At 41.4% G+C, this 11,900-nt stretch overlaps 1 protein-coding gene across 1 annotated transcript; it reads left to right on the top strand.

Moving 5' to 3' along the window:
* The first annotated feature begins 346 nt into the window (after nucleotides 1–346).
* myo5c (myosin VC) lies at nucleotides 347–11,585 on the top strand. The gene is made up of 40 exons (XM_083916261.1): nucleotides 347–454; nucleotides 806–916; nucleotides 1,028–1,199; nucleotides 1,290–1,434; nucleotides 1,922–2,078; nucleotides 2,253–2,396; nucleotides 2,480–2,561; nucleotides 2,651–2,758; nucleotides 2,831–2,937; nucleotides 3,040–3,305; nucleotides 3,405–3,486; nucleotides 3,579–3,719; nucleotides 3,801–3,923; nucleotides 4,024–4,107; nucleotides 4,241–4,372; nucleotides 4,528–4,625; nucleotides 4,733–4,819; nucleotides 4,904–5,015; nucleotides 5,097–5,308; nucleotides 5,384–5,549; nucleotides 5,634–5,780; nucleotides 5,856–6,020; nucleotides 6,139–6,232; nucleotides 6,315–6,378; nucleotides 6,482–6,756; nucleotides 6,852–6,915; nucleotides 7,331–7,411; nucleotides 7,491–7,671; nucleotides 7,779–7,872; nucleotides 7,968–8,031; nucleotides 8,115–8,283; nucleotides 8,598–8,682; nucleotides 8,763–8,861; nucleotides 9,007–9,161; nucleotides 9,436–9,525; nucleotides 9,646–9,796; nucleotides 9,889–10,174; nucleotides 10,257–10,431; nucleotides 10,515–10,595; nucleotides 10,732–11,585. Exons 1-40 carry the CDS (start codon nucleotides 428–430, stop codon nucleotides 10,882–10,884), a joined length of 5,229 nt encoding a protein of 1,742 aa, XP_083772387.1. The 5' UTR covers nucleotides 347–427; the 3' UTR covers nucleotides 10,885–11,585.
* The last annotated feature ends 315 nt before the right edge of the window (nucleotides 11,586–11,900 follow it).

Raw genomic sequence — 11,900 nt, 5'->3', positions numbered from 1 at the left:
TATTGGTAAGAAGTTTCATAGCCATGCCATGAATGAGGCAGACCAAAATTCAAGTATAAAATAAATGTGGCCTATTGAATACACAGTACGACATTAGACATACATATGCATGACATTGACGCACACAAAAATCAGTCAGACACGTGGGTGAACATACAGGATTAATTAATAACCTAATATATATATAATAACAATAATAGTGAAATATTGGTTCAAGTGTATGTCAAATTAGATTATCAATTAATTCAGTGTGTTTTATTTTGAAACTTACAACCAGGAAAGCGAGGTCATGTTTTTTTCTTGACTGGTGATTCTGGCTTAGTTGATAGGCAGGGAGGAAACTGGTTGGTAACCTGGAAAGTACAGTGACACAACAGCTTAAAAACAAATACACTGTCAAGAGTTGTTAAAACAATAATGTGTAAACATGGCTCTGTTGGAACTGTACACCGAGGTAAGAGAAAAGCACCATGAGTGTATTACAATAGCGACAATAACACCTTAATGTTGTTTTACAGAAACATATGGAAACAGTGTTACAGGGATGTAGATGAGGCTGAAGTTAAAGTCTAAATGTTCAACTTTTTAAAATGTAAATCTTTCTAAAAATGTCATTATAGATAGCCTATGAACTAAACTAGACTGTGTGGTTAATTGACAAATAAATTAAGATCTTGATAGTTTATGTTTACATAAGCACATGTTCATACAGGGAATAGCATTACATTTAGAGTGTTATATGTCTTAATAACTATAGTAAGCACTGATACTGTTAATGTGTCACTATTGAAATCTTCTCCCACAGTACAACAGAGTGTGGATACCAGATGTAGAACATGTGTGGAAATCAGCTGAGATTATGAAAGACTTTCATTTGGGAGATAATGTTCTTGAATTGCTTCTTGAAGATGCCACTGTAAGTACAACGTGACTAATAAAACCTTTACATATAACTGCAGTGGATTTATGATAGTGAGAAGTAACAGCTGATCTGCATCTTTTACATAACCTGTCTGTCCCTGAGCAGGAGCACTGCTACCCTGTTGACCCCTCAAAACCACAACTCCCTCCACTTCGCAACCCGGACATCTTGGTGGGGGAGAACGACCTCACCGCTCTCAGCTACCTGCATGAACCTGCGGTCCTGCATAATCTTAAAGTGCGATTTGTGGAGTCCAGAATCATCTACACCTACTGTGGTACTGTTGAAATAAACTGGATCTAAGCACCAAATTGTAGGTTGTTGGCAGTTTGTGCACTTGGCAATCAACCTGTTTCCTCATTTTCAGGTATTATACTGGTGGCTGTAAATCCATACAAACAGCTTCACGTCTATGGAGATGCAATCATTCATGCCTACTCGGGCCAGAACATGGGAGACATGGACCCTCATATATTTGCAGTGGCAGAGGAGGCTTACAAACAGATGGCCAGGTAAATAAAAGCTGAAATGATCATATAAAGTAGATACAGTCTAGCATCAGAGGAGGGTATTCCAGCTGCACCAGGAAGGACCAGAAAGCTCTGCAGAGGGTCATCAAGGCAGCCCAAAAGATCATTGGGACACAGTTGCCAGCAGCCAAGACCTCTGCCAGTCCCGATGTTGGGGCTGGGCTTCCAGCATCATCCGGGACACACATAACCCTGCTCACCACTTCTTATAAACTTCTACCCTCTGGCAGGCGATACAGCGCAAAACTGATAAACAGCTTCTTCTCCAAAGCTGTCAAATTGCTGAAACCCCACCCATGCACCCACTACAATACACCCACACCAACACACCCATTGTTTAGTGTTTATTTGCAAATTGAGTACTGTTCTTATTTTTACCTTCTTTTATATTGTTTTTAATATCAGTGGCATCACAATTTTTGTATTGTTTATTTTTCTTTCTAGTTTTAACTGTACATTTTCCCCTCAGAAACCACAAGAACCAGTCTATCATCGTCAGCGGTGAATCTGGGGCCGGGAAAACAGTGTCTGCTCGATACGCTATGAGGTATTTTGCTGTTGTGAGCAAATCTGGAAGTAAGACTCGAGTTGAGGACAAAGTGCTGGCATCCAATCCGATAACAGAGGTACGATTTGACTGGAGCAGGAGCCCTACCATCACATCACTATTCTCTAAATAAATGGTGGAAGTTTAAGTACTGTGATAATGTTAAACTAATATAATGCACCCAATGCTTTAACAACTAATACCTTTGATAACTTGAAAAGAGACCTGATGACCTGAGGTATTTTTCTCTCAGGCAATAGGAAATGCAAAGACCACCAGGAATGACAACAGCAGCCGCTTTGGGAAATACACGGAGATCAGCTTTGACAGGAAGTACCGGATCATCGGAGCGAACATGAGAACCTATCTCTTAGAGAAATCCAGAGTGGTTTTTCAGGTAGAGCATGAGATGAAGGTGTTGTTTGGTGTGTTATTTTTCATATATCTGATCTATAACTGTGATACTCTTGTTTTATTCAGGCAGACAACGAGCGAAACTATCACATATTCTACCAGATGTGTTCCTGTGCTCACCTGCCAGAGTTTAAGAATCTAAGACTGTGTGAGAATCTAAGTTTTACAATCATACACATTTATTGTGGGATTATTTTATGGTAAGAGCGCTTGCTGATATATTCTTGTCATGTGTAGTGAGTGCAGATAAGTTCCAGTACACCTGCAGGGGCGGTGAGATCACTATTGAAGGTGTAGATGACAAGAAAGACTTGGAGGAGTCTCGACGGACCTTCTCACTCCTGGGTAAAAAACAAAAAACACTTTTACTTTTTTTTAAGTGTGACTTTAATGTAACCTTCCTCTCTGCCTATCCAGGGTTGAAGGAGGACTTTCAGTCAGATGTGTTCAAAGTTTTGGCAGCTATTCTGCATTTGGGAAACGTGGCGATCAGAAACTCTGGGGAAGACAAATCATCAGTTCCTGTGAGTCTCAACTCAAGCCTTAAATTGCTTTCTGTTCGTGTGAGGTCAGATCATAAAACATTAACCTGGTTCAATACAAAACTTGATTTGCATATCTTCCAGCCCAGTGACCCACACCTGGCAGTCTTCTGTGAGTTGCTGCATGTGAACGCAGAGGAGTTGGCACGTTGGATGTGCCATCGGAGAATTGTTCTGGTAGCTGAGACGGTGGTGAAGCCAGTGCCCCAAGAGCGGGCAGTAAATGCCAGAGATGCCCTAGCCAAGCAGATCTATGCCCATCTCTTTGACTGTATTATTACCCGGATAAACACAGCACTACAGGTTCCAGGAAAGCAACACGCTTTCATCGGTGTTCTGGACATTTACGGGTAATGCAGATGCAACACCTTTTTTTTCTTCAGCGGCTTGGTGATTTGCATCTCTTAAGCTGCTATTTTTGATGCGATCTTTGTGTCCTTTGTCCTCAGCTTTGAAACATTTGACATCAACAGCTTTGAACAATTTTGTATCAACTACGCAAATGAGAAGCTTCAACAGCAGTTTAACCTGGTACGTGTCACCATCATCCCAAATCATTGCAAACAACTCAGCTTAGAGGGTTATCTGGTGATAATTCTCTTGTCTTTCTTATTTTTAATCAGCATGTGTTCAAGCTGGAGCAAGAGGAGTACATGAAAGAGGACATCCCATGGACGTTGATAGATTTCTATGACAACCAGCCGGTCATTGACCTGATTGAAGCAAAGATGGGGATCCTGGACTTGCTTAATGAAGAATGTTTGGTAATTGAATGAACGTGATGGGAACTTTTACAGTTAACTCTTTCTCTGTGCCGCCTATACATGTGTCTTTTTACTTTACAGTTTCCACAGGGCACGGATCAAAGCTGGCTTCAAAAGCTGTTCAACTACCTTGATGCCAATCCTCTCTTTGAGAAGCCCAGGTTATCAAATGAGGCATTTGTGATTCAGCACTTTGCAGACAAGGTAAAGTCTGATAGAAACCTTCTTCCTGCTTAATGCGACACACACATTACTCCAACTATTATTAACTATTGATGCCTTTGGATTCATTTTCTGTTAACAGGTGGAATATCAATGCAGAGGTTTTCTTGAAAAGAACAGAGACACTCTCCATGAAGAACTGGTTGACATTTTGAGAGTCAGTAAGGTAATTAAAGACCATGTTTTATTTGGGCTTTTGATTTTTTAATACATCATAGTGTCTCTATCATTAAAGCCAACCCTTGCAGCTTTGTTTTTCTCATTTTAACACATTTCCTCCGGTGTGAAACTGTTATCAGTTTCCTTTCCTGGCCAACTTTTTCCGAGAGGAGGAGCAAAGCACTGTGAACACTAAAGGTGTCAAAGTGAGACCCGCCAGACCTGGAGTGAAACCAGCCAATAAACAGCTGAGAACCTCAGTGGGAGATAAGGTGAAAATGTTTACTTACTGTTGCTGCTCACTGAAGATTGAAGTCCTTCACTGTAGTTTCCATAATATTCTGTGTTTACCACTGTGTATACAATAGAAAACTTGTTTGTATCACGTACCTCTCACCTCTGTCATGAACTTTGTGATTGAATGTAGTTCTGCAGCTCCCTCTCTTTACTGATGGAAACACTGAATGCTACCACCCCTCACTATGTACGCTGCATTAAGCCCAATGATGAAAAGCTCCCATTTGAGTGAGTATTGATGAAACTGTGTTAGACACGACCCGCTCTGTGTTCGCCTGAATCATTTGTGCATGTTTGTGTCTGTGGTTTAAGTGAGTGTTTGCTTGTTATTTAAGATATGACTCAAGGAGGGTGGTGCAGCAGCTGCGAGCCTGCGGAGTCCTTGAAACTATTCGTATCAGTGCACAGAGCTATCCGTCCAGGTGATCCTCTATGACACGGTTCTATATCTGCCAAATAAATCTTCATGCTCATATTTAATGGTAAACATGTTTTTTTGTTTGCAGGTGGACATACATTGAGTTTTACAGCCGATACAGTATCCTAATGTCACATCAGGAGGGCGACCTCCATGACAAGAAACAGACCTGCAAGAACGTTCTGCAGAGGTTGATCCAAGTAGGCTGCCTTTTTTTTTGTCTGCTTCTTACATTAGCTAAAACTTTGTGTATAACTTTGGCCTCATGGCTTCATCTCTAGGACCCCAACCAGTACAAGTTTGGTCGGACGAAGATCTTCTTCCGAGCTGGTCAGGTAGCTTATCTTGAGAAGCTGCGTCTGGACCGACTGAGAGGAGCCTGCGTGACCATTCAGAAACACGTCCGCAGTTGGAGCCAGAGGAGGAAGTACCTGTGCATGAGAGAGGCAGCCATCATCATACAACAATACATCCGTGGAAAGAGGACAATCCGGTTAGAGGCATCCACTTACGGTTTTGTTATCCTCCTGTTGTGTCAGGGTTCTAACGTAAGCGTTATGTTTTTCAGTAAAACAGTGAGTGCTGCAACACTGAAGCACGGCTGGGCAGCAATGGTGATCCAGAGATACTGGAGAGGTTACCGCGTGAGACAGATCTTCCTCTTAGTCCGTCTGGCCTCCATCACCATCCAGGCCTTCACGCGAGGTTGGATGGCTCGCAAACAGTACCGAAAGGTCTGTAAGGTTGATTAACTCTAGTTAGTATAGTGTGATGAAATTGATTGATTCATTTTCTGTTATCTCTTTGTTAATTCGTAGATGATGCAGGAGCAGAAAGCCCTGATTCTGCAGAAGTATGCCAGAGCATGGCTGGCGCGGCGGCGTTTTCAAACAATGCGTCGTCTTGTGATGAATGTTCAGCTCTCCTTCAGGGTACAGCAGCTCCGAAAGAAGATTGAAGAGCAGGTAAAGATGCTTCCAAGGTTACTTCAGGTGCGGCTTTTATGTAGAGAACGTAACGGAATCATTGTATCCTTACAGAACAAAGAGAACCGTGGATTGATGGAAAGATTGACAAGTTTGGCCAACGCCCACTCTCAAACCGTGGACAGGCTTCAGGGTCTGGAGATACAGTTGGAAAAATCAACCAATCAGAGGGCGTCTTTGCAGGCAAGAGAGAAGAAAGCGAAAGAAGATGCTAGTCTGGTCAGTCTCTTTTTTGCTTAAATTTGAATACAGTTGTTTGTGTCTTTGCAGCTTTGTGTTTGCTTATGAAGCAGACTTTAAGAGCCATTTAAAATGTACATTTGTATTCTTGCTCCAGACAATTGCACAGCTTCAGATGGAAATAGATGCACTGAACCTTAAAGAGCAGAATTTGGAGAAAGAGTTTGAAGCTACCACCAAAGAGACAAAAGGTAATAGGTGTCAAGATTCCTGCGTATGGCTACGCCATTTGTAATCTGTACCATATTTGTGACGGATTTTACACTCTTACAGAGAGCTTTGATCAAATAAAGAGGAACCTTCTGGAAGAAAAAGAATACGAAGCAAGGTTTAGACAGTAAGTCATAAAAATGTGCAATCTACCTCCTCTACAGCATAAAGCAATATGTGCTCAGCTTTTTTCAATTTATTCAGTTAGTTGATGAGAAAATTCTTGGCAGAATTGCAGAGAACAACATTGAGATCCAGAGACTGGACCATGAGAAGGAGGTGGAAACCCTGAAAGAGGAGATTAAAAGATTGAAAGAGGAGCGAGTCAGTCTGCAGAGAAAGATCGAGGAGGGCAACCAGGTGAACTCGGACCTGCAGGAACAGGTCATCCAGCTCACCAAACATGTCAAGGCCATTCCCGAGCTACGCAGGGATCTAACCAACCTACAAAACCAGAGAAATAACATGGACCGAAAGATGAGGCAACAGGCGGAACAAGCAAGAGGTACCGACTTTTAATTATATACCTTCAGCTATGAAAATGATACGCCCTTATACCTGATTAAAGACTGATGATGACCCCTGAATATCTTCCCTCAGCTAAAATGAACGATATCACAAGACAACTTCTTGGCGGTGTTGTTGAAGAGGAGGTTCTTTTGGGGTAATCCAAATATTTATTAGTTATTTCTAAGGCTGGGCGGAGAATCATCTCTCCGGATATAAGTAATGACGATACTATCGATATATCACAATATGCTTTCTTGTAATTCAATAGATAAATAGTCTATGGTATATGAAATAACTAAATGGTAAAGCCTACCCTACAAAAACCCTACAAAAGAAAAGTACTAATATATTCTCAATTTATTAAGAACTCAGGTGCAAAATGAAGATCACGTGAAAGTTTCAGAACGTAAAGCTCCATCCAAATGGTGTAAATATTAGTGTAATGCAATTTGACCACTGTTTTTTTGACATTTTTGTGTCGTTTTGACAATATATATAATCATATCGCCCAGCCCTTTTTGTTCCATATCTAATTTTGGCATTTACTCTAACACATTGTTTCTCTGAAGGCTGACTCCAGATGATCCTGAGAAGATTTATGAAGTTGAAGATTTGCTGGCAGGCTTTGATGAACTACAGAAAGCTACCAGGTTGGTCTTTAACTGACAACCATAGCAATCCATATCAGTGTTATCTAGTTTTGCTTGACTTTGCACCCTTTGATGGCAGAATGCTGGAAAACCACCAGAGGGAGCAGAAGGAGAGCTATGAGACACAAGTGGAGGGCTTGAAATTGAAAGCTGACCACCTTCAAAATGAGAACAGCAAGTTGCAAAACCTGTTCCAGGAGAAAACTAATGTCAACGAGAATATTCGCCAAGAAGTGTCCAGGCTCAGCAGCGAGAACTCAGTGCGTTATTGCATTCCTGATTCCATATTGAATTCTTTTTTCCGGGGTAGATGAGGTGAATAACACGCTGTGATTTGTGCTTTTTCCTTATTCCATGTGACCTACAGCTTATACCAGAGCTGAAACTTCTGGCTTCAGAGCTGCAGAGGCAAAAACAAGAACTGGAGGCCCACGTAGAGGAGCAGAGCAGAGAACTAGCAGGTAGATCTAGAGTCAGTATTTCTCTATCAAGCTCTTTAACAGATTACTATTTCACCTATTCTTTAGTTTATGTCTTTTTTCATGTCACCCCAAAGAAAAAACTGAGGAGATCACAAATGTTCTTCAAAGAAAGATTCAAGAAGAGAGCTCACAACGCAGGTAAAATAATCCAGTTAAAGTCAGTTTCCTGATTGAAGAAGTGACGCAGTCTCTGTGCCGGCCTGATTTTTGATGCTCTTTAGGCATCTTGAGGAGAAAACTGAAGAGGCGGAGGGGTTGAATAGGGTGCTTCAAGGACGAGTAGAAGAGCTGGAAGAGGAGAATGATCACTTGAATAGACAGCTACTGATGGAGAGCGAGTCCAAGATCAAACTGAGACAGGAGACTTCACAGTTAACAGCTGAGAATATGGTGTGTGTGTGTGTGTGTGTGTGTGTGTGTGTGTGTGTGTGTGTGTGTGTGTGTGTGTGTGTGTGTGTGTGTGTGTGTGTGTGTGTGTGTGTGTGTGTGTGTGTGTGTGTGTGTGTGTGTGTGTGTGTGTGTGTGTGTGTGTGTGTGTGTGTGTGTGTGTGTGTGTGTGTGTGTGTGTGTGTGTGTGTGTGTGTGTGTGTGTGTGTGCGTGTGTGTGCGTGTGTGTGTGTGTGTTTAAAAGGTTACAGTATGAGCGCACAAATGAATATGTTGTCCATATGAAAGACATTAACAAATTCTGTTTCTTTTTCCAGGACTTTGAAGAGCAGCTTGACCAGAAAGACAGATTAATAAAGAAACTCCAGAACCAAATAAAGAGCCTTCAAACATCACAGAAAGGTAGCACTGTGGCTTCTACATGCACATTATAAAATGAATCCACCTTCTACGAGTTCATTACTTAAATGTTTCTCACACAGCAAAGCAAACGTCTGCGTCGGTCATCCCCAAAGATTACCTCGGCATGTTGGAGTACAAGAGAGAGGATGAATCCAGGCTCATTCAAAACATCATTCTGGGTATTCTTCCTTTGTATTATTTTATTTTTAACATTCATTGTGTCTGCCTTTCTCTACGTGTCTGCTGGGAAAGCATCTGTGGCCCTCTCGGTTTTGAGCAGGAATGAATTATAACTCCATGAAACCTGCTATATTCCACTCACAGACCTGAAACCCAAAGGTGTGGTGGTCAATGTGATGCCCGTGCTGCCGGCGTACATCCTCTTCATGTGCGTCCGCCACGCTGACTACCTGAATGATGAAGTCAAACTCAAGTCTCTATTGAATGCGGTCATTGGTGCTGTCAAAAAGGTCGTCGTGGTGAGGTTAAATCTCTTTCTAGTAGCCTTTATCGTGACTGTAGATTTGCTAAATAAATAATGAATATAATCCAAAAACTATTATTCATAATAACCATATCTAAGATCAGGTAGTCTGAATGTTGGCAGGAGTTCAGTTTGCTTTCATTATTTCACTTTGCCATGTTGATGATGTGAAAACAGCCGACAGAAGTAAGATGTACAAGTTGCATGAATAAAATCAAATGTCAAAGCTATAAAGAATGATAAATAATAATGATTTTTTCTCATTTCAGAGTTACCACAAAGACTTCGAGTTGCTGTCATTCTGGCTCTCAAACACGTATCAGCTGCTCAACTGTCTGAAGCAGTACAGCGGGGAGGAGGTCTGGATTTACTGCATTTACCCTGGTTGCACTCATGTGTTTTTTGGTGGATAATGTCATATACAGGAATGCCATTTTTTGACATTCTCTTGTCTCTTCATTGCTTTCTGTTCACAAAAGGAGTTCCTGAAACAAAACACTCCTCGACAGAAAAAGAACTGCTTGCAGAATTTTGATTTGTCCGAACACAGACAGATTCTCAGCGACCTGGCCATTCAAATCTACCATCAGTTTCTCTCGGTCATGGAAAAAACCCTCTCTCCTGCAATTGGTAATTTATCATCAGTTTATCATTCATCACATGCAGATTTTGAGCCTTTATAATGAGCCTAAAATGTGCTGCTCTACTTTCTCACCCAACAGTACCTGGTATGTTGGAGCACGAGAGTTTACAGGGGATTTCAAGCATGAAGCCAACAGGCTTCAGGAAGCGTTCCAACAGCATCTACGAGGACTCGGAGACACACACCATCTCCTCCATCATTCAGCAGCTCAGCGCCTTCCACTCCACGATGAGCCAGCATGGAATGGAGCAGGGCCTCATCAAACAGGCCGTCAAGCAAATGTTCTTCCTAGTGGGTGCGACCACCCTGAACAACATCATGCTCCGCAAAGATATGTGCTCTTGCAGGAAGGGAATGCAAATCAGGTCTGTGGTTATTTTTTTCACGAGAATAAAAAAGTATTCTTACCCAGAAAAAAATGAGTTTACAGCTTCTCTTTTTGTGTAGGTGTAACATCAGTTACCTGGAGGAATGGCTGAAAGAGAAGGAGCTGCAAAGCTCCAATGCTATAGACACTCTGAAGCCTTTGTCTCAGGCCGCCTGGCTGCTGCAAGTCAACAAGTCCACTGATGATGACGCCAAGGAGATCACTGAAAAATGCCCTGAACTCAACCCTGTTCAGGTACTTTATTCGTGCATTCTGCATTATTTTTTTAAATCCAGCCTCCCACTCACATGAAACAAAACTTGCATTCAAATTTGCAGATTGTCAAGATTTTGAACTCCTACACGCCCATTGACGATTTTGAGAAAAGGGTGACATCGTCATTTGTCCGCAAAGTTCAGGTGATCTCGATTTTTAATTTTCTCATTTCAGTGTAAGAAGCTTTTCAAATTTAATATACGTGCGATGTCTTGAAATTCGTGTTCACCTGCCATACTTTGCACATCACTGAATATGCCAACCTGCTTCGTGTTGCAGTCTTTACTACAAGACCGTGACGGATCCATGCAGCTGATGCTGGACTCAGACTATCGTTTCCAGGTCATGTTTCCTTTCTGCCCGTCCTCACAGGCTCTGGAGCTGCTGCAGGTCCCGAGCAGCCTTCACCTGGGTTTCCTCACCAGGATCTGACACAGCCAGCCTTTGACCTTTCACTCCTCATGACTGATTCATAGTGCGCTGGCCTATGGCTGTATCTTATTGTATATATAAATATGTAAACACTTTAAATAGACAATGAACACAATAGAAGTAAAATTCATGTGTAGGATTTTTTAAATACATGGTCATGTCGCCCCAACGACATGGCCTCCTAAAGGAAGCAATTTTTTTAAATAATAATTTCTTATTTTATTTCTTCTGACATTTGTGTTTATTTTGTTAGAGGTGCAGCTAATATCAATTAATTGACCAGCAACTGTTTATGTAACTGATTAATTTTTTAAATCAAAAACTCCTTCAGCAGTTCTGTGGGTTCAGCTTCTCCATCGTGAGGATTTGCTTTTTTTATCATTGTAAACTGGATAACACTGAGGTTTGACCAAAAATCCATCTGAAAAAACGTGTTATTTCCTAACATAAAGGTCTAAATGGGCTCTGATAGAGTCAAAAATGACAACTTTCTTTGTCTGATAGTTTGGTGACTTAAAGATAGCCATATTTAAATATAGCAAGTCTAAAAATACTGAAATATGAGCCGACTAAGGACATGACCTCAACTGTGGCTGCGAAAGTGGAATAAATAGAAAATCAACAGTATTTTGAATCATTAACTCAAATCAGAGGATTATATACATTTTTTAAATATATATTTCTTAGCTATTTGATATGAAAACGTGTTTATTGAATAATTGATTCCTTTGAAATAAATTGTTTTATATGTTAAAACACCAAGAGTGGCCACATTTCTCTGCTGTGTCTTTGCAGCGTTGTGTACTCCCTATATAAATGCATAATTCAGCGGTAGAGTAGTGAGGCTGCTGAGGATGCAGCATCACCAGGATGCAGGACCCTCCTCATCCTCCTCCTCCTCCTCCATCTGGAAACTGGAGGAGCATCTTCTCCCCCTGACGTCATGACAGCAGCATCAGCTGTTAGCTCTGCTTTAAGCCTTTTCGCTGCCGATCGCTGCCTGCACAAAGGAAATA

Source organism: Echiichthys vipera, assembly GCF_963691815.1.
Source record: "Echiichthys vipera genome assembly, chromosome: 7".
NCBI classification, from domain to species: domain Eukaryota; kingdom Metazoa; phylum Chordata; class Actinopteri; order Perciformes; family Trachinidae; genus Echiichthys; species Echiichthys vipera.
Note: the sequence above shows the minus strand (reverse complement) of the source record. Positions and strands in the feature narration are given on the sequence as shown.

Bases quoted from the DNA above. Each gene is read 5' to 3' on its own strand.
- myo5c (XM_083916261.1), top strand. From the start codon at position 428: ATGGCTCTGTTGGAACTGTACACCGAG. The intron at 2,759-2,830 runs GTAAAAAACAAA...CTGCCTATCCAG, and splicing joins ACGGACCTTCTCACTCCTGG to GGTTGAAGGAGGACTTTCAG. The intron at 10,432-10,514 runs GTACTTTATTCG...TCAAATTTGCAG, and splicing joins CTGAACTCAACCCTGTTCAG to ATTGTCAAGATTTTGAACTC.